This window comes from Dermacentor variabilis, chromosome 2, assembly GCF_050947875.1.
Source record: "Dermacentor variabilis isolate Ectoservices chromosome 2, ASM5094787v1, whole genome shotgun sequence".
Classification (NCBI taxonomy): Eukaryota; Metazoa; Arthropoda; class Arachnida; order Ixodida; family Ixodidae; genus Dermacentor; species Dermacentor variabilis.
Window position 1 is genome coordinate 23,903,131 of NC_134569.1, and position 24,833 is coordinate 23,927,963.

The window sequence follows — 24,833 nt, forward strand, 5'->3', positions numbered from 1 at the left end:
ACGTGTTCCTCGCTGCAGCGGCACATTTTACGTTCTTTCTTTTTTTTTTTTCTCGTTTTAACAAAAACGGGTGCGCTATGTTCAAAAAAAAAAAAAAAAAAAAAGACGACCAGAAGAAGAAGCGGCCGCAGCCAGTTTTCCTTTCGCTCGATCCCTCTCGCCGCTTTCTTGTGCCTTCCCGCTACTCAGAAGTGGCCCGCACGGTGGGGGAAAATGATAGTGCGGCGGGGAGGGCGACGGAAAGTAGAAAAGCGAGATGGAGATAAATGCAAAGAAAGTAAACACAAGCAATGGTAACGGTTACAAAGGCAGCGGCAGTCCCGCGGGCGATCAACGCAGCGGGAGAGCAGTGGAGAAGAGAAATTCTGGAAAGCGCGCCTTGCCGCCTTCTCCATGCTTCCGATCCTTCTTCCAGCGGGCTCGCTCATGCTTTCAGATGCAGGCATGCGCCACTGCCATAAGCCTCTAATTGGTGCCTTCTTTAATCGGCCTATTCTTGAAAAGAACATTCGTTTTTGCTGGCGAGCGACTGGAGAAGCGAGATGCGCGAATAAATGGCGACCGCTGTGCGGCATGCATTTATGATGAACAGTGTCTTTGGCGCCTGTAGGAGAGGTTGCCAATACAGCGGAATGACGAAGGATGCAGTTACTTCGGATTGAAAAAGAACTAGTCGTTCTGATGTGCTATTCCAACCCCCCCCCCCCCCCCCACTTCGCAACTAGCAAGCTCAACGTTATACAGCACGAATGCGAGATTCGTATGGCCAGGTCCTGCTTGCTTCGTAAGATGATTATCTGCGAAGGAAATAACTGGACCGCACTGTCGTCAACGTACATGAGCATGAAGGCCTGCTGCGCATGAAGACATGAGCATGAAGGTCGAACGTTCAGTTTATGAATGCATTTAGCGACTGCAAGTGGAAAACAGCGCAAACTTGGTAACACGTCAAGAGAGGTTCTGAAACTACCGCATGAAGAAAGAACTCAAGGCTTTTCCAAGCTTTGTAGCTCGTGCCTCAAGAGAATAACAAATGTCGCCTAGCAGCTGGTTCGAGGAGAAACGATTGCTTCCGCAAAGACAACACAAAGAAGGCTTAGAGACCAGAACACAGGGAGAAGGAACGCAGCTGGTCTTGAGACGGGACTTCATCGCTGGCCATCGGCGGCGTTGTCACGCACGTGACGGGGGTCGTATACGACTGTCGAACGGCAAAGGTGCTGCAGTCGTACCGGGAGGACATGTTGACGAATGTGCTGGTTCCTCCTGCCGGGCAAGCCGCGTCACCCTCTACATACTCGCCACACCATCCAAATCGGGGGTTGGTGCGCCGGAAGCTGGGGGGTGAGAAAGCTAGGTGAGCTTGTGAAACGCAAGAAGGTGAAAGACACGCCAATCCCTGCTTGCTCCCGTTCATCACGGCCCATCAGGGCCGCCAGTGCATAAGCGGTTCTCGCGAATACAACCTCACACGGGACGCCAAACAGATGCTCGCCCGAACAAAAGCGACAACAATGTAGGCGCTCCGTTATAATTGCCCTAACGTTTGTCTATTTCCGATGAAGAGGACAGGCAACGGAAACGAAGCCAAAAAAAAAAAAGGTAGTTTGCCCCACTCTTCGCACGAGACATGCACGCGCCAGCGAACCGGCTATATTCGCCGATGTCGATTTTCTACTTCTGAGGAAAAAAACGGGGTTCAGAAGGAAACGGTGGCACGTACAACAACTCTCTTTCCGAGAAAGCAAAAGAACACAAAGGCGAGAGAGAGCGAGAAACAGAGCGCGCACAAGAAGCGATGCATACCGGCACCAGACAGGACGGGCGCCACTGTTTTCTACTTAGCCAACCCATCTGTCTGTCTACGTGGCGGCTTCTTCCTCCTTCCACGAGAAGCCAGCAGTGCTAGACGTGCCGCCTTGGTGAAGACAAAGAGAGCGAGAAGGGAGAGGAAAAAACAAATCGCACAAAGCAGGCCGCTGCGGGGTCAGAAATTGCAGCCCTCGCCGAGGGCTGCGCGGCGACTCGCATCGCGTTCTGCGCTCCCGAGGCCGGTGGCACCACTGAGCTTCTCTAATCCGCCCGGCGCAACCTCTAATTACGGCGCGCGATCGACTTTCTTTGCCCAATCGGGCAAGCAACGTGCCCAGCTCACGGAATCCTCCATATGGACGCGAGAGCAAGCAAGGTGACGGCTCTGCAGCCATGATATCCCGAAGCACGCAACCTTGGATTTGCAGAAGACGCGCATGCGTAGGCGCTGGCAACTTGTCTTTCGGGCTCTCCTCGGAAAAGTTCATCTCTCCGAGCCTCAATCACGCTCCTTCTCGCTCGTTGTCCTTTCACCGTCGGACCGACTGTCTGCATTTTTTCTCCATTAGCGAGCACACAAGTTCAGAGTCAGCTTTGTTAGTTTAATTGCGGAAATGACCATGTGTGGGCACGTCCCGGTATGAACTTAAACCAACCGGCTTACCTTTTTTCTACCTAGAATTCGGAAATTACCGACAGGTTTGCAGAGCGTTCACTGTTTATTCGTACTACAAGCTCGCTTCCTCGGATGTGTGTCATCCTCGGGAGCATCTGCAAACTACAAACTGGTCATCTTATGTCATTGCTTATGTTGGTGCTTCATGCCGAAGTAAGTTGCTGGAACCCCCCCCCCCCTCCCTCCGCCCCCCAACTGCTGCTTTCGTCGGCTTTTCCATGCTCTGCCAAGATGAAAAAACAACGTACAATAAAAGTCGTCACCTAGATGCGCAAGTTCGCCGGTGCTCTCCCTCCAGAACTGCCAGACGGCACTGAGGTCACAGTGCCTTTGTTTCAGCATGCCGCCAAGTATACTGACGCCGGTTGCGATGGCAGCAGCCGCATGGAGTTACGTTCTCTTTATGCGAGACATAAACCTTCTTTAAAGAAAAACCTTTTGATTTTCCTGGCTCTGGCCAAGCAGCCACCTCCTTTGGCTGGTCGTTTTCTGCTTATTTAACCCGCAATGAACGCGAGGGATGCAACGGCAATAGCGGCGCCCTGGTGGAGAAGGCCGCGATCTATGAATGCGCCGTCGGCACCATCACACGCGGTGGGCGCGAGACAAAGGCGTGGACGGTGAGGGAAGTGCTCGACGACGGCCTTCTTAATGCGGCCCTCGCCCATCTCTGGTGGCCGATTTTTACAGCCGCTCTTCGCGGCACGTTTGCAAAGCAACGCGTATTCCTTCATTTCGAAGGAAGCGACGAGGGGGGGGTCTCTTTCTGGCTTCTCGGTGCCGTCGGTCGACGTATGGGCTCGATTTACGACTGCATATCGTCGGCGGCGGAGAACTATCGGAGGACGACGCCACGGCAAACTCTGCCGCACGAAGAACACGCTTGCAGCGCCCACTCTTCTCTCAAAGAGCGTCGTCGCGCCCACTACACCCCTCCTTTTCTTTGTGTTCTATCTGTGTATGTTTTTTTTTTTCTCTCTTTCAATACATGCGCGGCATGTAGGCTGAAAACGCGCGATTCATAAAAGCGGACTTTTACAACCCCCCCCCCCCCCCGAAAAAAAAAAACTCTCTTCTCTTTTTTTTTTAATCCCCCCCCCCCCCCCACTTTTTTTTGTATCCCTCGGCGGCCACGAGCTGCAGCCCGCTTTCTTTTTCTCTTGTCACCTTCTTCCTTGGCGTTTCCCCTCTCTCGCCGAGACCGCTCTACCATCCTTACATGGGAGATAGGGTTGCTAGCTTAGTATACACACGAAGCATACTCCACGGTCCGTGAGCTTCGCCGCGGGCATCAACTCGGCACTCGGGTGTGAGCTAAGTTTCGAGAAGCCGCCGCGCAGCTAGAGCCCCGAGGCTTCTCCAAGGAGGCCAAGCATCAGGCACGCGGCAATGTTTCAACTTTGCTGCCTCATGTGAGTCACGAGCGCATCTGGTTGTCAGCTTGTGCGAGGAAACGGCGGCTGGTAGGTTCAAACACGACTCGCCCCGCATACTTCGCCGTGTAGCCGCAACTGGAACAAGGCGCCGATACTCGTCCCGCCGTCGTCGTGATCGCTTCAAAACGGGGACACTTACGAGATTCTCATTTTTTTTTTCCAAATAAGCTGCTCACTGGAGGGAACAAATTAAAGAGAATTGGTGCTTTGACTCCACACGGCGATTTCACTAATTCGTCCTGCAGGGTTTGTCAGCTTTCAAGAACGACGTGCGGAGAACGGAACACAACGTTTAACGGTAACGAGTGAAAACCTAAAATATAAAGTCGTAACGTTTACAGGAATTCCTCTGTTGTTCTACTAAACCCATTCCCCAGCCTGCAGAGCAGGTGCGAGGCACTTCACTCAGGCAGACCACACCACCTTTCTGCCATGAATGCCCCCTCGCCCCCCCCCCCACCTCACTAAAAACAAAGACATGCATTTTTTGTAGCTTTAACATTACCCTTATCTAAACCTAATTGCTCACACTGCAGCGTTATAAAACGAGAATGATTGCAATTAATTGAATTGTAAACAAAAGCGAATGAAAGAAAGATGTAGATCCTACGCAATGTGGGAATCGATGCCTGCAAAGCACTTTGCAAGTAGGTGGTGATCGAGAATTGTTGGGGGGTTCCGCAAAGCGTTACCTAGTGGAACAACGTGTCTGTGTAATCTAAAGCTGGCACAGCGCAACATAGAAATGAAGAAACACGCCGAGTCAGCCAGGTGAAAGAGCCAGAGCGCTGGTTCTTTCATCTGTCAATTTCATTTCGCTCCTTTCATTTCATTTCACCAGCGCTCTGTTCTTTCATCTGGCCAGCTCGGCTTCTTTCTTTCTATGTTGCGCTGTACTAGTTTTAGAATGCAATACCAACTCGCCCAATCCTCAATATTTGTGCAAGGCAAGCAGTTGTGTCTGTGTGTCACGACAGTGGCGAGACGACGACGGCATTATTGCTGCACCGGACGTTCGGCGCGAGTTCACAGCATGCTAGTTGTTGGGTTCTGCGTGGATATAGCACGGGAGTAAGCGAAAGAAACAGACTGTGACGTCACCTACGACTAAGTTTTATACACTTCTAACTACCTATGTCGATGGCATTTGGATTACTTAACACTGAGACTGCATTTGTACTCCGACGAAGAAGCTTCAAAGCCTTTTCCACGTGAACCGATCATGAAGGCAGGACAATGTCGCACAGCTTCTATACGTGGCGTTAGCAACTACAAGAAAAAAAAAGGACTGCGTTGTGCGGGCCGATCCCGAAGTCAATGACGCCTAACACAGCGTCTCAAATCGCTAGCCACCCTGAGGGAGGAACGCAAGAAATTGGCACGTGACGCATGCGTCAAACTTCCCAAAAAGCTAGTCGGCTCTGGCACGAAAGTATACGTGTTGGTTGGCGTACTTGCAGGCAGAGGTTTGATCGCAGCATCGATTGAAGAGGCCCGATCGCAGATTTAATTGAAGAGGCCCGAAACGAGGCGAGACAGTAACGACCTAAGCCAGTGTGCCTGGAATGAGGTAAGGAATTAAATGCCTGGCATTAAAAAGATTACAGAAAGATTACTTTCGCTAAATGGGAAAAGAATAAAGAAAGAAAGAACGCTACATAAGTAAAGCGAGCGCACAAGATATACGGTGTCGCTGACGACACACAGTGCTCAGTTTTCAAAAGGAAACAACTTGATCCCTTCGCTAACATCGTAGCAAATAGTCAGCGCGCAGAAGGCACTCGGTAACTCACGTGCGCATTGTTCCCCGGGTTCGAAACGCACACACACGCGCGCGCCGCAGCCGATAAGATCGCAGTTGTGCCACTTATTTAGCCATTACGCACCGCGTAGAGCGGGAAGGTGCGAAAAAATAATGCCGAATTTACTGCACCACACGTGTCTGCAGATCGCAGACGGCGCAAGCGATTCAACCCTCGAAAACAATGCGGGAACGACGGTCAACACGACAATCTGCGTGTGCCTCTCGACGAACGTCAGAAAGTTCTCCTTCCGAGAGTGGACAGCGAGTCTCCCTGCCATGCAAAAGAGGAGAATAAATGAAGCACGGAATATTAGCAGCTCTGTCAACAGCTATGGAAATAAATGTGTTAATGACGCTTGCGCGAAAGACTCGAGATAAGTCGAATAAGCAAGCGGCGCCACATTAGCAGATAGCCGTACCGATGCCACCGGACACAAAACTGAACGAAGGAAGACCTCGTGCGGAGGGAGATTCAGTGGTACCGGCGGCCACACGCGATTCCTGAATCAAGGCAGGGCTTCGTATCTTCAGCGCAGAACATAAACGTCGGGGTGACTGACACTGGAGAGAGAGAGGAAAGGCTCGAGCGGGAAGAATCGTCTCGCGGTGGCCAGGGCAAGGAAAAATACAAATCTAAAGAGAGGCTACGAGGCAATCAACAAAACGTCGCGAGAAGATAACACTCATCGATGGCAAGATCGAGACAAGCCGTGAAGCGAGAAACGCGATGTCGCGAAGCGCCTGGGAACATGTTTAAAGTACTTAGATAAGCTTTTATTTAAAGGCCAAGGAGGACTGACAACCTTTGCAACGCAGCCGCTCGTAATGTCCTTAATTAAACTTTCTCACAACAGGCCTTGATTACAAACAAAGCAAACATATCGACAACGCTGCTTTGCCCCTCGTCTCGTTTCTTTTCACTGTGTTTCACGATCAATGGCGTGAGTTGAGATTTGGCAGCTGAAACGCGGCGATGCGTGGCAACGGCGACCGAACAACGCGCTACGAAGGGCCGGGGTTGTCGCTACTCGGCGAAAAGCAACGTGTGCCGAGACTCTAGGTATCGCACCCGGTTTTTTTCATCCTATCCACCAACGTCAGTAATAACAGCCGCGAGCAAACAATAGTTCGGATGCAAGGAAGCCGGCGACGTAGTACGGTGGTGCGGCACGTCCGTGGTATGCTGGCGTACTGCATTTATACGACCCGAGAACAGACAGACAAGCGCTCGCGCGCGCGCGTGCGTGCGCGCTCTCTCTCTCTCTCTCTCTGGAATCTAATGCTCTTTTTTCTCCATACGCAAAACAGCACTTCGGCGGGCATATATACACGCCGGCAAAGTGCTATGCCTTCCGATAAATAGGTTCTTTCTCACACACACACACCTCGCACAGAGGGAGATTTCAGCGAGCGAGTAAACCGAGAGAAAGGACAGCTTCCGCCCATTTACTGGCTCGCTGCGATTCGGACGGCGCGAGAGCGGTGTCGCACTGTTGGAAAAGCAGAGACCGTACGCTCCAGCAAAGTGGAGCGACGGCAAAGACTGCGCGTCGTCTGCACCGCTCACTTTTTCAGCCGACCTGTCACTTTCTCGCAGACACGTGGCGTAGCGCAATCGGCGACCCTCTCCCTCCTCTCCGCGCCCGATAGCAGACTTCGAGGAGGGAGGAATTATTTTTCCACTGCGCTCCCTATCTCGACCGCGTCATTATACGGCGCGATAACGGCGACGCTGAGGTCGCGTCAGCATCCTGCAACGACGGCCACATGTTGCGGAGATAGCCCAGCAACGAACCCGCAGCGATAGGGACGGCGGCCAGCCCAACGTCGCGCAGGCGGGAACAAGGGATACGCAACGAGCTCATCCTCGGAACACTGCGCCTCCCAAGCCACTTCATTCACGGAACGCGTATCGCTCGGTGCCGACGTCGGTCGCTTAAACTTTCCGGGCGTTGTTTTATATTAGGCGGATGCTGCCCCGATGCGGCGCGCTGTCGCCGGAACTTGCGCGTGTTGCCGTTTACGGAATGCCGATGTGTCGGAGCCACCACTGTAGCTACAGCACCGACACCTTGCGACATCGCGTTCGATTCGGTAGAGATGTATCACGTCATTCTTTCTTCAACAGCGCAAACGACGAGACGAGTGCACATGCACAGCACTCCTCTCGTCCTTGTCCTTTGCGCTGTTGAAAAAAGAATGTCACACCAACTTGCCCAAGCTTCAACAACGTATTGTGTGGCACGAGCCCTCCTGTCAAAGAGTCAATACAGGGCGATCATTTCTAAATTTTATGGAATTTTTCGAAATCACCAGTGGGAGATGGCATAGTTCTTATTGTTGAGCTGGATTATTCGAACAGGCGGACGTTAGTTGCACGGGAAATCGAAACACATATCACTAAATTAAAAAAAGATAATCACTTATGAACTTCATTAATTTACGGTACATATTGCAATTGACGAATTGTAGCCGGTGAGCTTGCAAAACGCATCCATTTTAAATACATTTTCAGAATGACACCAGTTTCACGATATTTCCCACTGTGTGGGACGAAATACATGGGCGTTCCAGTTACTTTTGTGCTTCAATGCATCAGAGAGCGTTTTCGTAAAAAATAAGTAGAAAAACCGTGCATTTCTACGAAACGGAGAGTTTGATGGCGCGTATCTCCAAACTGGTGTCCTTCTGGAAATTCATTCCAAGCGGATAAGCCTGACAAGCTCACCGGCTACAATTCGTAAATTGCAATAGGGGCCGTAAATTAATTCATTAGAAACTGAATTAGTGATCTTGTGTTAATTCGTTGAATATGGGTTTAGATTTTTCGTGCAAGACACGTCCGCCTCTCTGAACTGCTACTGGCTCAAGGATTAGAATTACGTTATCTACACCGCGTGATTTTTAAAAATTCCAACAAACTTCAATATGATCACCCCGTATACATACACATTATAGTGATGTTACTGGCGGAGTCAGCATGCAGTAACATAACAGATATTGCTAATAAATGTATAACTAGTACAATGTATTAATAATAATAATACGGTTCGTAATTGATAATACTACTATTAACAATAACATAATATTGTGGCACCCGAAGGTACCCCGATGCGACTGTTAATTTCAGCCTGACATGCAAGGACATCCAGTTTAAAATTCTTGTGGCGGCATCGATGCCCTATGTTTAATAATCTCTTATCCCCGCAGGCAGTAGCAGTGATGAAGCAAAAAGCGCTGTGTTTGAAGCCTTCTCTTGGAAGGTTTTTCGGGTGCTTAGCTGGCCGGCTATGGGCTAGCTAAGAGCAAGCTATGGGGCATTGCTGCCACTCCTGTACGGGCGCGCGACAGTTTCTTGAGCTGTCATACTTTATCCTGTGGTATGCCTCGTGCTCATTCCCCTCGTGGGGTGGCTAACAAGAGGCAGCGTCGGCTTATCTTTGCCTCAGCTTTCTTTCTTTCCTTCTCCACCATGCCACCAGATATATCCAACCCAATCGAACTGCCGCACTCAAAAAAGACTGAGCATGCTGAAGTGCGGAGGGCGGGAGAGGCAACCAGCCATAGTTGGCCATTGTAATCCTCCGTCACGTTAGGCTGGCATGTATGGGGACACGGATTCTAGCAGTTTAAGTGCCCACTGCGGGGTCGTCTCTCACATCGCGCTACCTGGAAACATAGTGCGCCCCATCGCGAGCTTGCGCTCGCCAGGAGTAACAGCTTACCCCATTGGACTTTGCCAGCTCACTGATCCAGACGGCGGCCAGGTTGGAGATGGACAACTGCGTCAGAGGGGGAGCGGCCCGGAGGGCCAGTCGTTCTCAGAAAGCGCCGGGCAAGGGAGACCGCGCGGCTCGCACACAATCAATAATCGCAATACACGCTTGTCAGCTTTGCAAGGTTCCGTCAATCAGTCGTCATGTACCTTACAATCAACGCCACGGGCCCGCTCACGTGCTTCTCCTGGGGAGGACAACGCGACAAGCTATGTAAGGGCTTAAAGCGTTCAAACTTTACCGCCGCTGGCAGTGTGTTTAATGCGCAAAAGCTACTCGGCGCAGGTGCTCGACTAAGCAGTTCTCGCAGAAGAACCTAGCAAGTACCCGCGCCAAGTTCAAGAAAGCGCTGAAGCCACAGTACAGAAAGAAGTGTGCCGTGCATTAGGCTGCACACCACTTTCCCAGATTTCCCGGATAACTTTTCATGGTAATCTTCGCGTCCCAAAACTAAGCTTACATGCATCGTAAGCAGCTCCCCGTTACGCACTACCATCATAAAAACCGGAATCAAGCGAGCAGGGCCAAATTAACACGTCGTACTTTTTATTTTCTGAGATGTTCGCCACTAGTGGCTTTAATGAGAGAGGGAGAGAGAAAATGATAAACGAAAGGCAGGGAGGCTAACCAGGACAGAGCCCGCCTTGCTACCCTACACTGGAGGAGGGGAAAAGGGGAGGGAAAGATTAATAGAAGAAGAGAAAGTGCACTGTAGATTTCGCCGACGTATCAACAGTTTGCTGCTCTATATCAGTGATGGTCACTAAGTTCGGATCACAGACAGTCGCTCAGACCCGTAGTTTTCAATAATCGCAACAGCGCTTTTGTGGCCTTTCGTAGCGGCGATAAGTGAGGCCATGGTCCCAAGATCTTGGTCAAGGTGAAAGCTTTCTATCTGATTTAGAGCTGCGCATAGGTCATGTCTTGTGTTTAGAAAAAGTTTATTTCGACAAGAGACGATACGAACATTGAGTCACAATCACGGCACGATTACACCAGGACGATAACACATAAAAAACGAAACACAGCACCTTCTCAAAGTAATGTCCGAGTCCTCACGCACAAACACATGAACACACATACCCTTTCATTTTCAAAAGATGGGCAGTAACACAGTAGGGGTTCTATAGTCTCCTCGACACCGCAGGCATTGCACTCGGCGCCATCAGCCATTCCAATCAAACACATATATGCATTGGTGAATGCGACAATGAGTTTTAGCGAGTGTCATTGTGAAGCGTCCATCTCACGGCTCCGTTCGCGATGGAGGCCCAAGGTTGAAGCTCAAAAAGAAAATTTGCCATGACGTGAAAGCAGCGTTGTGCTGCCATATAGAAAAGTACTTGCACGTTTCTCTTATTGTGGCCTCGGGTTTCCCAGGTGGATGACAAAAAGAAGCAGCTTATTGACTGGAAAAGGCCGAGAGGTCGGCCCCCAGGTGGATGACAAATTTTCCTTTCTACCTTCCACATGGCGGATTTCATTATTTACTCATGTTGTGAAAATCATAGAATAACATGAGTTAACGTGTGCAATGAACAATGTTTTCAATGCTGCTCGCCTGACCTCTGAGACGTACAATGGACAATGTCTATCCCGAAGCGTATTAACGGCGTTCAACAAAGCCACATGATCTAGTAATATTTTTGTTGTATCCGCTCTTAACCTCTTAAGACTCGCGCGACAAGGGATATCAAAACATTGTTCGCGAGCGCCTGCGCTTGCTCATTGTTTTCGTCTGCGCGCCTTCTTATGCTCAAGAAGCGGCAACCGGATTTTGGGATGCTAAAGTCCCCAGTGTATATTATAGAGAAAGGCGCATGAACTACAACGATGACGACCGGTGGCTCGCCGTAGAAGAAACACGACGAAAGCGTTTCGTACCGCCACAGGCACAAGGTATCCCGAGGGCGCGGAGCGCGCAGAGAGCTCCGGAGAGTTCTCTCTCTCTCTCTCTCTCTCTCTCTCGTTCACCGATAGGGGTTCCGGCGTGCCGCTGCATATAGGAAGCAAGCCTCAGAGATAGTGCGACGGAACGCTCTTCGATAGATAGGCGAGGCGGCAGCAGGCCTCGAGTGTGGAAAGGAAAGGAGGAGTGTTTGCCCACTCGGCAGACGACGACACAGACTTTGAGATGCAAACAGGTCTTTGACCCTGAATGCTGGCAGCGGCACAGCAGTCGCTGCGCTCGTGATTTTATACGCGCGCGCACGCGCACGTCACCAGCGGAGACGTCAGCTGAGCACGGAACGCGACGCGCGATCCGACGGCCCCCCCGGATGTCACCGTCGTTCGCGCCTCGTCGCGCGCACGTAAAGCGGCACTACCAGCGGTCAGCGCGGTAGCCCTGCTCGAACGCCGTTCATCGTGCATTCGCCGGAGCCCGTATATGCGATTTCAAACTCGCGATCAACAACCAGATCGATCGATCGATCGATCGAGTGATTGGTTGACTGATTGATAATGCTCGAAATTATGACAGAGGGTCTATGTATGCCATAGTGAACGACTCTGGAGCACTTTGAGCGCCTGCGGTTCTTTGCCGTGCACACAAATTGCGACTTCAAGATCAGCAGCAGAACAACAAATGAGCTTGAGCAAGGGCAGCGAGCTTCGTCATTGCATAACAGAAACAGCACACATGACGAGGCACGAGAAAAAAAACGGAGAAAAGAAAAAGTAGGCTCTTCCGTATGGCTGCTATTGGAATCGCACCGCTGGCACGAGTTGTTGGGGACTCGGCGCTGACGCCCGTTGTTGCACCTGGGTCGCAAGCCCCAAGGGTAGCGTTGGCCTGGCGGCCTGGGGTACAACTGGAAGCATCCGAAGGTCCCGGCAAAATGAGTCGACTGGTAACAACAAAACAACTTGTTTATTCTAACATCGCAAAGAGTTGGCGGTCAGGTTGACCGAAGTAGAGAGACGGGAGTGCACGTTACTCAACAGAAGAAATCGGAGCCTCTTTTGGCGTCCGGGGGCAGCTGCTTTTATACTCTCGCAGTTGAGGGCAAGAAGGAACCCCTCTATAGACGAGCACGTGACTGTGCCGCTCGGGCACAATGGGATGAGAAGGTGGCGCAGCCGTCGTGCCGGCGCCGGTCAGGCACAATGGGAAGAGAAGGTGGCGCATACGTCGTGTCGGCGCCGGTCGGACCTCCTCGCTTCACAGTTGGGGGAGCTCCTCTCCCCGGCTGCCGCGCTTCGACAAGCGTGGGCACCATCATGCACATACACACACACACGCACACGAAGACACGTGGCATTGGGACATGCCTGGACGCGCTTGGCGGGGAGGCGTAGCGGCGGCGCCGAACGGGCCAAAATGTCTGCCGCTTTGAACGAAGCCCCGGCGTCCGTTGCATCCGCGCCGGCTTTACCGCGCGTCGTAGGCGAAACGTAACACTGCCTTGTGTACTGAATTCGTATATTCATTACGGCAGAACCGTCCTCCAACGTTATTCAACGTAGCAGATATCCTTGAATTTCAGGTAAAGCAAATTTGCTTTGCACGACGGAACGAATCGGCGATCTGGTCCATCGGGAAGGAGCAGAGCACATAATGAGATGGTCGAGTAAGACCGGCTGAGGCGACGGGGTGTTGCGAACTCCGCTGAAAAAAAAAGCACTATGCGAGTGCAAGATCTGTGCAATGTTAAGGCACTGACTTCAGGCGCTGCGCCTCACTTTGCCAGCGACTTATAAAACTAATTTTTCGCCAAAGCAAGTGAAGCGTAACAAGAAAAAAAATTAAAGGTCACCAAAGTGAGAGAGGAAATGAAAAGCTGAAAATCGAAGCTATGAAACCGAGCTGCAAACCCTATCGAATTGGTGGCGATGAGCCCGCAAGAAATCCCGAGTAGGTGGAAGGCGCGCTGTGCAGAAAATGTAATCGAACTTTGAACCTGGCATGAGGGCTGTTGTCAAGTCGGGGGTCCGTGCGGCCACGAAGGTTCCATGGATGGTGCCGTGCCAGCTGCCGGGAGAAAGAAGTGTGCCGAGCGACGTTCAAGAGAATGTACATGATCGAGTTTTACAAAAACGGCTCCCTGACTGTCGGAGCACAGTACATGCATGTCCGAGCCTCCTCTCAGAGCCGTCCAGATCCACTTTTTATCCAGTTTATTTCCCCCTTTCGTCCGTCGAGGGAATTCGCTGTTCTACTCGGCCAATCACAAACGCCGAACCGCTCACAATATCCTGCCCATGACGTCGCGCCTTTCCGTCGGACACTGGCCACCAACGTTGCACAATCACTGCCGCATACGAGGCAACCACGTCGCAAACGGTGAAGTTCATGTCAACCCTGTTCACGAGAGTGCTCAACAATGGCCCTTCCATCGATTAGTGGCCTCTTCGTGACCAATCTCAGGATCGCGGGGGCAGGCCTTGGCGGTAGTCGGAGGGTGGCGTTGTCGTCTTGAGGTGAGCTGTCATTGTTTACGCGTCACCGTCGGCGCCAGGTTCACTCGTAGTCAGGGTGGGCACTCGTCTTGCCTGTAGGCTCTGCGCGGTCGAAAAACCGATTATACGAAAATTAAATGCTTGTTCGTTAGTCTAAGTGGCCCTGATTTAGTCGCCAGCACTCTGGCTTTGAGAAAACAACGAAGCGTGAAGAGCACTGCACGTCTGCCGGTGAAGCATCCTTTGTTCCGAGGGAACGTCAGGCACAACAGGGCTGACCGAACTGAGGCACCTGAAAGTCGGCTGCACTGCCGCTCGAGATACGCACGAAACTGCAGCCGTGAAAGCAACCCACGCCTCGTGCAAGTGGCCTCTATATGTCCGCGTTTTTTTCCCCTTAATTTTCTTCTTTCTCGTCTGCTTTGGCTGTACTGTATTGTTCAGAACTTCTCGCTTCTTATTTCGCGTGAGAGTCGTGGAATCGGATTAACCGAGGCCAGTAATTGCTCAACCAGACAAATTATGAAAAAGGAGAACAAACTAAGAGGCGTTGACTGCATCCAATTAGCATATCAGCCTCTCTGGGATAGCACTTCGGAGTGCGCGCCAATCGGCTGGAACGGCTGAATTCACCACGTTGAGCGACTACTGTGCATAGATCCCCTGGTGTTTAAGCGACTTTTTCCCAGCAGAGGGTCAGTTTGAGAATACTCAGCGTTTTCTTTCATTCCCTTCTTTTCGTCTATTGATACCCTATCCCCTGCATAGTGTAGCAAGCCGGACGTTGTCTATCTCTTTTTGCAGCGTAAATGTCGTGACGTTGACGAACGAGCGTCCACTACATGTTACTTTACTCGAAAGGATAAGACAAAATGGGTGCGATCAGGAAACCTACAGGCAACCTCGGGTGACGCATAACTGGGCCAACTCGAGATCTGCCGGAGGGGCTTGCGTTCAGCTGTAGACTTATTTATCTTTCGGCCTTCAGGACCATTAAGGGGTTACAAAAAGGAGCAAACAAATCCGTAACGTAAAATCGGCGAGCTGTTGAGGCAATTCATTAGAAAGTGCAGACTTGAACATTGTGGTAGCTTTAATGAATAAGGTCCATTATCAAAAGGAAGAAGAGACATTAGCAGAGTCGACAGTCTGTTTACGGCGGCGGCCTAGTGCATCTCACGCGAAGCGAACGCCCTTGACAGCGCTAGAGACCAACTAGCTCAATTCAAGATACAGCTCGATCTTGCGCAACTCTTGCCGGACGACCGGGTGCGTACGCCGTATACAGCGGTACCCCAGTTGTGGATAACTACGACAAGAAAGACAGCAGTAATGTGACATACTCACATGCTTTCCATAGTGCTCTTCGAACGCGTACTTGCTGGGTTCCGGCGGCGTACCGGAGACGGCCGCGGTGTGGGGCGTCAGCGTTGGCGGAAGGTGCATCATGTGCGGGGCGCCAGTGGCCAGACTGAACAGCGGCGGCGCCTGGGACAGCGGCAGCGCAGAGATGGCAGCCGCCGGGAGCAGAGCCGTGGCTCCGCTCGCCGCCGCCCGGGCGGCCAGCGCACTGAGCGGGCCGGAGTCCGGCACCCGCAGAGGACCCGGCGAAGAAGAGACCACGGCATTTGGAGCCGGGATGCGTGGCTCAGAGGACAGGCCGCCCGCGTGCGCCATCGTCGACCCATTGCTTGCGGCCGGGGGCGTGTTGCTCGAGTGGTCACTGTTGCAGTTGTTGGCCAGCGGGACGGGACTCCTGCGAGTGGACAGCACCGCGGAGGGAGACGAATGACGCAACGTGTAACGCGCGTGCATGCAAGGAGCAAGCGAAGCTTCGCTGTTAGTGGCCGGTGCCAGAGAGCAACGCATAAGTGCGCAAGCACGTTAGGCACTTGAGGTGTCGGCACTCTTAGCTTGTTTCCAGCAAAAGTTGTACCTGTCGCATTGCGCTTACCTTCAACGACGAACACCGATGCCGACAGAGCGATTCACAATTAGCGCGCAAAACGACGCTAATCGTCTAATAATCTATAAGCTAACTTGACAGAGCAGTCGATTCTGCGTAAGCACATATATTAATGTCAGCGGCAAAGGCATCCCCATCAGAATACTATGCTCCCATGTCAAATTGGCAGTGTGTGAGTCGTCTATTGTTCTTTATTTGGAGCAATGGTAAGGGGGGGAGGGAGGGGCACTAAGTACATCTTGTGGAGATCGGCGCATGCAATATGCGGCGAAAGGTCATGCAGAACCTGTATTTGCAGTGAACTCAAGGGCTACTGTCCCCGCGCTGACTTGGCGCTTGCATCAGTGCCAACGCGTACAGTACATACATGCATGCACGATTTCAGCTGCGAATCAGCACGTTTCACTCCGCAGCACCCAGAATTCAGCGTGTTTTCAGCAGGCAGGGAACCTCGTATACTTTAGGCTACATGTGAGCGCCGCCACTATACAAGCGCACAGTTCCTTCCTGCGCATGCTTAGTAAGAGCCGCTCCCTGCAACGGGATTCCTGCACTTTAAGCCGCATGCTGTGTGAACTGCGTGGTACGTCGTCGTTGTTTGATTTCCCCAAAGCTATAACATGGTATGTGGGCAGTGGTCACAAGTTCGCGAGGTCCAAAATTGCTCTGAACATGAAGACGGAGCAAAATTAAAGGAGGTGAAACAGGTCAACATAGAAACAGTCAGAGGTAAAGCGGCTGAATTCAGGCTACTGCTAGCAAACAAATATCAGGCAATGGGATAGGAGGATAAAGATAACATATTAGATGAATATCTTAGGCAAGATAATATTAAATTAAAGCTGGACTAAATTTATGTCAGAGGCCGCAATAGAAGTTGCAGGTAAGGCACCAATACAGCAAATAGGTGAGAAACAGAAAAGAGGTGAAGGGCAAAGAGATTAACCAGATTAATTGTCCGTTTGGATACTCTGCACTCGCTTGTTTGTTGTTTTTAATAAGCAAACAAGAGAGAGAGAGAGAGAGAGAGAAAGGCAAAGGAAAGACATGGAGTTTTACCAGAGGATATCTCCGGTCGGCTACGCCGTCCAGGGGAAGAGGGAACCAAGGGCAATCTACACCAAGTAACAAAGCACCTAACGAGGAAACAACGGAGAATGAAAGTGTTTCCAAAGATATGTTCTAGAATAGAACTCTAGATATCCCATCGAATTTGCCAAACCTACCCTGCCTACCTTCCCCCTACGCCCTCTCCCCCACGGTGCCATGTGCGCGGTAAAAGACAGCGTGCTTCCTCCCTGCCTCTCTCCCTTGCACGGCGCGAGATCAAGCCACCATCTTCGGCTCACTCTCGCACGCTTTCAATCGCACGTGCAACATAAAGCGCGCCGCCACGGTATTCTCACACTCGGACTTCATACGGAACATTACGCCGACGGCGAAAATGCACCTGGGGTGTCCATACATTTGCTAGCGCAATAACAGAAAACTGCTACACGACTGAACTGCCAAAACAAGATGGCGGATTACAAACAAAAATTACAGGTTTTCCCATAGCCTTCTACCGCGAAACCGAAAACAAAAGCTTTACATTACTTTGTAAACGCTTGTCTTTCTCTCACTTCTGGTAATTTGTGATACTTTGTGTAGCATATGGAGAACAGTGACCGGACACATTCGGTTGTTACGAAGCGTGTGATTACCTTTGGATATTCGAAAATGCTGAATACATGGTTTTCCAATACGAATATGAACAGTTAGCGTGCAGTGTTCGATTCGTATTCGAATATTCGCCATGCCCTAAAAAGCGCACAATCATTGCCGTAAGCTTATGCGACAGAAACTTGGAGGCTAACTTGAGAAGCTAAGGACCTCGCAACGAGCAATGGAACTAACAATGATTGGCGTAGTGTCAAATAGACAGGACGACAGCAGTGTGGATTAGGAAGGAAACGGGAGCAGCAGGTATTCTAAGCTGAGACTAAGAGCAAGAAGTGGGGGGGGGGGGGGTAGTTCAGCAGGCAGTGCAATGATTAAGGCAGATAGGCTGTGTGTGTGGGGGGGGGGGGGGGGTGAGGGGGTGTTTTCGGGGTGTTGCTTGCCAAAACTATGACCTGATAATAATGACACGCCGTAGCGGAGGATTCAGGGTTTAATTTTGACCACTTGGGTTTTTTTAACACGCACCTAAACCTAAGTAAGCGAGCGTTATTCCATTTTTCCCTACTCGGAAGCCGCCGCCGCACCCGGGATCGAATCCGCTACCTCAAGCTTCGCAACGCCGCAGCCACTAAGCTACTGCTGCGGGTCATTGATTGAAGGGGGCCTTCGTCCTACTGTGGACATAGGATGATCATGGCGACTGCATCGTTAACCGCGAATGATTCGGTACGAAAGGGCGCTTTTTGACTGCGGTCTATACGCAAAAGTAATCGCATGAAGCACCCACGTGGAGCGCACGCTCTACGAAATATCGCGGGGAAAACGGGAGTAACTGGGCCGTTAGTCCTAAAAAGGGCCCTTTCGTACCTCAAAGGACTAACTGCATGAATGTGCGTGCCGTGTGCAAATTTCGGAGAGTAAATGTTAAGTCCCTGATCGGAAAGAGAGAAGCGGGAGGGCAGACAACAACAGTTACTCCCCATGCACTTCACTGTTTTTGTCCGTGTCATGGAGCCATCCCGCGAAAACGGTATTGTCTATAAATCGTGAATAGTTCGAAGTTCGTGCACCTTCTATTGAACTACATGCAAAGCAGCACCTTGCCTCATCGCGAGAAAATTGTGTGAAACTTAAAAGCTGGAATCTGAAGAGCCATGCCCTTCGTGCGCACACCATAAGTGAGCGATACACATCAAACGCGCAAGTCATTGATAGACGGCTAGATTTTCTTCGTCAATAGTACCCAAGTTCTTTCCGTTCCAAGGAGATTACGAACTTAACTGAATCGATGTGTAGTTTAAACGGGGCAGGCTAAGCGCCAGAGAAATTGGCCTTCTATATGTCGTCTTGGGTGCCCCGTTTGAGCTCGCTACAACACGTATACATCGCGTAGTGCCTCAGTTTAAATCACCCTAAGAATACTCGGGCTGATTTCTTTCCGCAGTCGCTTATGGTTGCAAGTACACTCAACCTTAGGCTCTTACTGCATAGCATGCCCAAAATGCCGAGTCACTTTTACATTGCCGCACCTGCGTTCCGATGCTTAACCTTGTCTCAAAACCCGGTACTGCGAACCGACCACCGTGGTGAAAACATGGCTACAGAAAAAAGGTATCTTTGTCTCTTCTGTTAACTGTCACCTTTGTGATGTGCCAGAGACAATTGAACATTGTTTTATTAGCTGCACTGACGCCATCCTATTTTGGTGTGCCCTCCAACGGACTTCAAAAAAAAAAAAAGTGTTTGAGATTAACGCTCATACTGTGCGATATCTGCTGCCGACCTCTGAAATAGTGCACCTTCCGATATGTTTTTTCTCATGGGAATGCACAGTTTGTGGAAAACGCGAATGATGGACCGAAACGCCGAAACGGTGGTACCTACAATGGTACATTTTATTCAAATGACATTACACCTAAAACATGTTTATGATGGACTCGATATACAATCGGACTGGTACTCTATATTGGTGAGGTGCTATCTTTACCATCCTTCTACAAGTGAAACCAACGTTTCTGCTCACAGTATGAACGCTGCCTTTTCTGTGTGGGACTTTCATTGTGCCCTCCGTCCTCTAACTATGCAGAACTGTTGAATGTGGGGTTGAATGCTACTGTAATAAACACCATGAAAAAAAGAAAAGGGAAAGACCGCCGTGGTGAAGTGATAGAGTACCTGACTTGTGAGCGAGAGGTCTTGAGTTCGAATCCCACTTTCGGGCACGGTTTTTTTTTTCTCTCAGTATTTCTTTTATTAGCGTATAAATGCCTAGTTCCTATAATACCCCCCTTGCGGAGCATCGGAAAGAATTACTCTTATTCCCTTGGGGTACATCGGAAAAGGGCAACTGTCAGTCATCCATGAAGTAAGCGCATGGGGAGTAACAGTTCGTCCCATGTGAGATAGTCCCCAAAAAGACTGACTAACCTCCCTACCCCTTTTAGTCCTCCTTTTTCTTTTTCTTAGGAGTGTACACTGACCCATCATCCTGTCTGCTGCGGACGCTGCCGTTGTTTCCACCGTTGTTACTGCCGCCGCTGACGCCACTGTTGTTGTGCGGATGGTAGCGAGCGAGCACGTCAGACTGCGCGTCGTCGTTGCTCAACTCGCCGTCGAGCGGCGTCCGGCGCTCCTCGTCGTCGTCGCCGGAGCCGCCGTACTCCGACTCGTTGAGCTCCTCCTCCTCGGGGTTCGACTGCAGCACGAGAACAAGCAACGCCGAGGTTAACGCGAGCTCGTCATACACAAATTACACGTGGGCAACATCATCCCGGCTAAACGAATAGTCTCAGTTCGACGCGAGCTGTGTTGTAAACCTTGAACATAAAACTATTGTGGCGTTTACGTAAGCCCGACGAGTACAGGTCGAGTCAATTGAGAGATTCACATTAGGGGATGTCAGAGGCGTTTCATTTGCGTTCTTTAATCAAAAGCTCTCTAGCGTGTCGCGGGTTGACATCGATAGCTGTTCGGGCAGAGAGAGAGAGTTGAGTGAGACTGGGCAAGCGCGATTGCACGGGGTTAAGTGCAACGGTGGTAATGACGTCACCTTCTCCGAAATTCGCGAATCGGGAAGTTTTCGCCCGTGCCACAGGTCACGAACGATATGTTCGAAGGACAACTGCGAGTATGTTAACTCAGGCTCAACTCACACACATGCCGCGCGTAGCCGCAACTGCAGTTCGCGGCTGAATCGCCGATACCACTGCACGGGCCCATTCGCGCTAGCTCGGTCATCCAACGCGAGCGAACGTTAACTCGGATGTGCGCAACCGGAAGGTCGGCGTCAGGGAACGCCCCACTGATGAACCAATGGGAGGCCAAGGAAACAGGCTAGGCACTGCCTTCGTGCGCCAAAGGCAATAAATCAGGACGCGCTGAAAGCGCCTCCGATGTAACGCGCCGCGTCTGCTGTAAACAGCCACGCATGATTTACTCGGCGTATAGCAGCAGCGCACCAGGCGACGCCCTTGTGCGCGACGCTCCGCAGGCTCCCTTCGTTGGAAGGTTTCGTGTTTTCACGCCAAGCCGGCTTCGTCCCACGAAAGCAGGATCTCCTGCACCGTACGGACAATTATGCCCGCGCGACATTCTTCGCCGTACTGTCAAGCGAGGTTCAACGTTTCTTCTAAACACTTCAAACAGTGCTCTCTTTTGACGAGGTAACCAGTAGGTCGAAAAATGTATGCCTCCGTATTTTCCAGGCAGCGAAAAATGACTGATTAAGAGGTAAAAGTGGCAAGTAAGGGCGTGTCTTCTGCCACTAAATAATTGAGCCAATCTCTTTAATGACTTGACGGAAAAGTTCATACACATGGTCTAACCTCTTAGCAGTGCAAAATCCCAAGGATCAACGTTGCTTCGCTTCCGAATGTAATGCAAGTATTTTTAACAAAAATTATGCAGCTTCTGTCACTTGTGATCCCAGTGTGCTGCGTTAAAGGGAGCTGTTACGTAAATCTGCGGAGGTGTAGATGTCTGTGCGTACCTTCCCTTACAGTGGCCTATAGTTGCTATTTAAGGAGCGTAATAGACCGGCCTCTATGCCTTACTTTCTCTTTTCGTTAAGCGACCCTTCATAACACAAAACAGAAATTGCAAAGATTAAAACTAAGTGAGCGTTCTGCACAGCTCTGCCTAATGCTTTCACATCGTTGGCTGGGCCAAAGATACCCACAAATAAATTTTTTTTTTTTTTTACGAGCTACGAAGGTGAAGACAAATGACATCCTTGGCGCTGTTCGAAGAACGTCGTCTGGCAGCTCGTCTAAATTGCTTTCGCCGCTAAATACAACTCCCGTGTATACACGTTCATATCTCATTTGTGCCGGAAAGCGGCTTCAGGCTAATAACGAACAATGTAAGGCAGGTAAAAGCGTGTGCATTGGTTGATGTTGTATGACTCCTTTCCACCTGGTCGCGATGTTGCATAAAGGCGGCGCTCAAGCGATAGCCTTCGAGTTCTTAAAAAAAAAAAGTATCTGCCGTCCCTGGTGGTTTCAAAAAAGCAGAGAGAGGGGGGAAATAAAGAAGGAAAAGCAATCGCACAGTGACCCCAGTAAACATCGTCTGCAGCGAAAGCGAGCTGCACCGTATATTGAATGCACGCTCACAAGCCAACCATATTCGTGAAGCATTCCCAGCTCCTCCTCGTTATTTCTCTGCGGCGATACAAATAGTCGAGCGATATACTCGGAACAGCACATGTGCTAAGGACCGCGAGCGGTAGCCGCGCGGTATACGCTATGAGGCAGACGCGTGGGTGGAGGCAGCACGAGGCTCCGCGTCGCGACTAGCTGCTGCCTTCGCAGCACTGACAGCACTGTTTACAATTAACCGACCGGAACACGAATGTCTGCGTTCTTCCCCTTGGCTTCCGTCGGAGATGTATAGCCAAACATGCGCACGCACAGCTTGCACGGCCAAGTCCCCGCGTGGAGACTTATAGCGCCGCTGCAGGCTGCGCCCATGTGGGAATTCAAGGGGCCGGTCAAACGCAGCAGGGGGGAGAGAGAACACGCCGAATCGAACGTGCACGACGGCCGGGACCTTAATCACGCGAGACCCGCTGCAATTAAAAGGCGCACGGCCGCCGGCCCGCAGTGCAAGCACGAGCGACTGAGGAGCTGCGAGTACAATTTCACTTACGCGCACGCTCGTGAATTTGCCAGGGCAAACATCCGAAGTGCATCCTTCAGGAGCAGAGGAAGGGTCCCGTAGCCTGTGGACAGGCGCAGGGGTGTACCACCGCTGCGTACGAACAGCGAATGAAAACGCGTGCGATCGCACACATCTGCTATCGCATTATTCTCGTACAGATACGCCCCTCTTCTTGTAAGCTTCTGCGGACGCGAATGAGAACTTGAAGCAGAAAGGATCGGAGGCGCCGGTGCATCAATGTGGCATTATATATATATATATATATATATATATATATATATATATATATATATATGTGCGTGCGTGTGCGTGTGTGCGTGTGCGTGTGCGTGTGTGCGTGTGCGTGTGTGCGTGCGCGTGTGCGTGCGTGTGCGTGCGTGTGCGTGCGTGTGCGTGCGTGTGTGTGCGTGTGTGTGCGTGTGTGTGCGTGTGTGTGTGCGTGTGTGTGTGTGTGTGTGTGTGTGTGTGTGTGTGTGTGTGTGTGTGTGTGAGTGTGTGTGTGTGTGTGTGTGTGTGTGTGTGTGTGTGTGTGTGTGTGTGTGTGTGTGTGTGTACACGCAGACTCAAGTCTAGTTGGCATCCAAGTAAAGCGAAGCATTCTTGGCGTGAGTGCCGCATGAACCATGTGTGTGTGTGTGTGTAAATGAAGCGATTTTCGAGGTATAGATATTTGTATTCAAGATGAAATGTTATACCAGGAAACTATTTTATTTGCAGTTAATTATAGACAGGCTGCATACTATATACACATATATACACCTAGTACGTCATACAGATGTTATTTCTTTAAATCTTCAGTGGTGGTCTAGTGCCGCATTGCACTCGTGGTGTTAATGGCGCGTCGGTTTCTTCTAGCGCAACTGCGGATCGAAGCGCGCCAAGCGTCTTAACGCGCTGACTTGCCCGCGAAAAAGCGTGTTCTGTATCGCTCGTCGAAGCATGCGTCCACGGCGTTCAGCGCTAGAGTCCAGATGCGTAAGGAAAAGGGCCTTGGCAAGAAAACTTCGCTTTGAATTTCGTACTTGGGTCGTTCTGGAGCAACAACAGTTATCGAAACTTGCTAGATTTGAATGTCTGGTTTCTTTATGATATTGTTCAGTCCTTTACCGATAAGCAATTAACTACACGGGGCCCCGGTACCTCAACGGCGCTGCTGCTGCTGCACCGCGGGGTTCCGGGTTTTACTCTCGACCTGGAATGGAGGAATGCAATTACGCTCCTGAGCGGTGGTCTGGGTGGGAGCGAAAGAAAGGCGCAGGTGATTCGGCATTAATCCGGAGCAGCTGACATTAAGGGTTACCTCACAGCGCGAGCGTTTCTCCAGAACGCTGAGCACCGTAATTTAATCTTGCAATTAGAGAAAGTTTTTAGAGCAGTGTCGCCACCGGTCTGTCGTTTTTGGATTTTTTTGTTGGCTTACAAGTACTCTTCTCGCGATAAGAGTGACCATCTTGCTATTGGAGGGGCGTACTTTACTAATACTGCATCGATTATTGTGAATTTAGTATCTCTAACTTATTCACCGTCACTCTCACTCATATGCAGATGCATTGTAGACTAAATGCGCCAGAACGCTAAGGACGACGGACCATTCGCTTGAAAGGAAATAAGAAAGATGCTATGAAATGAGTGCGTTGCCAATACTCACGGTCGTCGCACTCTGGCTTAATCGAGTGGCGTGCAAATAGCAACCGCCTTATTTCTCGTCGCCTATATTCACACACAAATGTTTCCACATGGTCCCATCCAAGTACAACATATCGACGCAAAATAGCCGATATCAGCACAAATAGCGGATATGGCGCGCCTGGATGGATCGACCTCGCGATAAGTGGCCGAAAGTAGAAGCGTATGGCGGGCTTTGGTCAGCCCTGTCAGAATGACCAGGCATCGAGATAAAGGGACAAGCCAAACAGCGTCAGCGGAGAATCGGCTGATTTCTCGAAACTCTGTTCTAGATCAGCAACCGATTCGCGATACCCCAGCGCGCAAACACTTGTCGGTATCAGCAGCAAACCGGCGTCAGTCATCAATGCGCAGAGCCGTGTTTCAGCGCCCACGGAAATGGCCTCGGCAAGGGCGCATTCGAAGGGAGCCTTCCTAAGATCACGCCCAGAGAGAAAAATTGTTGAAAAATATC

The 24,833-nt window shown here is 50.8% G+C and overlaps 1 protein-coding gene across 8 annotated transcripts in view; it reads right to left on the reverse strand.

Moving 5' to 3' along the window:
• Window positions 1-24,833, reverse strand: part of LOC142571514 (AT-rich interactive domain-containing protein 3C-like) — a 253,855-nt gene that overhangs the window by 156,960 nt on the left and 72,062 nt on the right. For 4 of the 8 annotated variants that reach the window (XM_075679936.1, XM_075679931.1, XM_075679932.1 and 1 more), the window contains exons 2-4: window positions 20,014-20,228; window positions 15,253-15,661; window positions 9,454-9,510 (exon numbers count right to left, since the gene is read on the reverse strand). In XM_075679936.1, the coding sequence (XP_075536051.1) occupies window positions 9,454-9,510; window positions 15,253-15,661; window positions 20,014-20,228 (681 nt within the window). The remainder of the gene's footprint in view (window positions 1-9,453; window positions 9,511-15,252; window positions 15,662-20,013; window positions 20,229-24,833) is intronic. The other 4 variants (XM_075679937.1, XM_075679934.1, XM_075679935.1 and 1 more) reach the window with 1 other exon arrangement.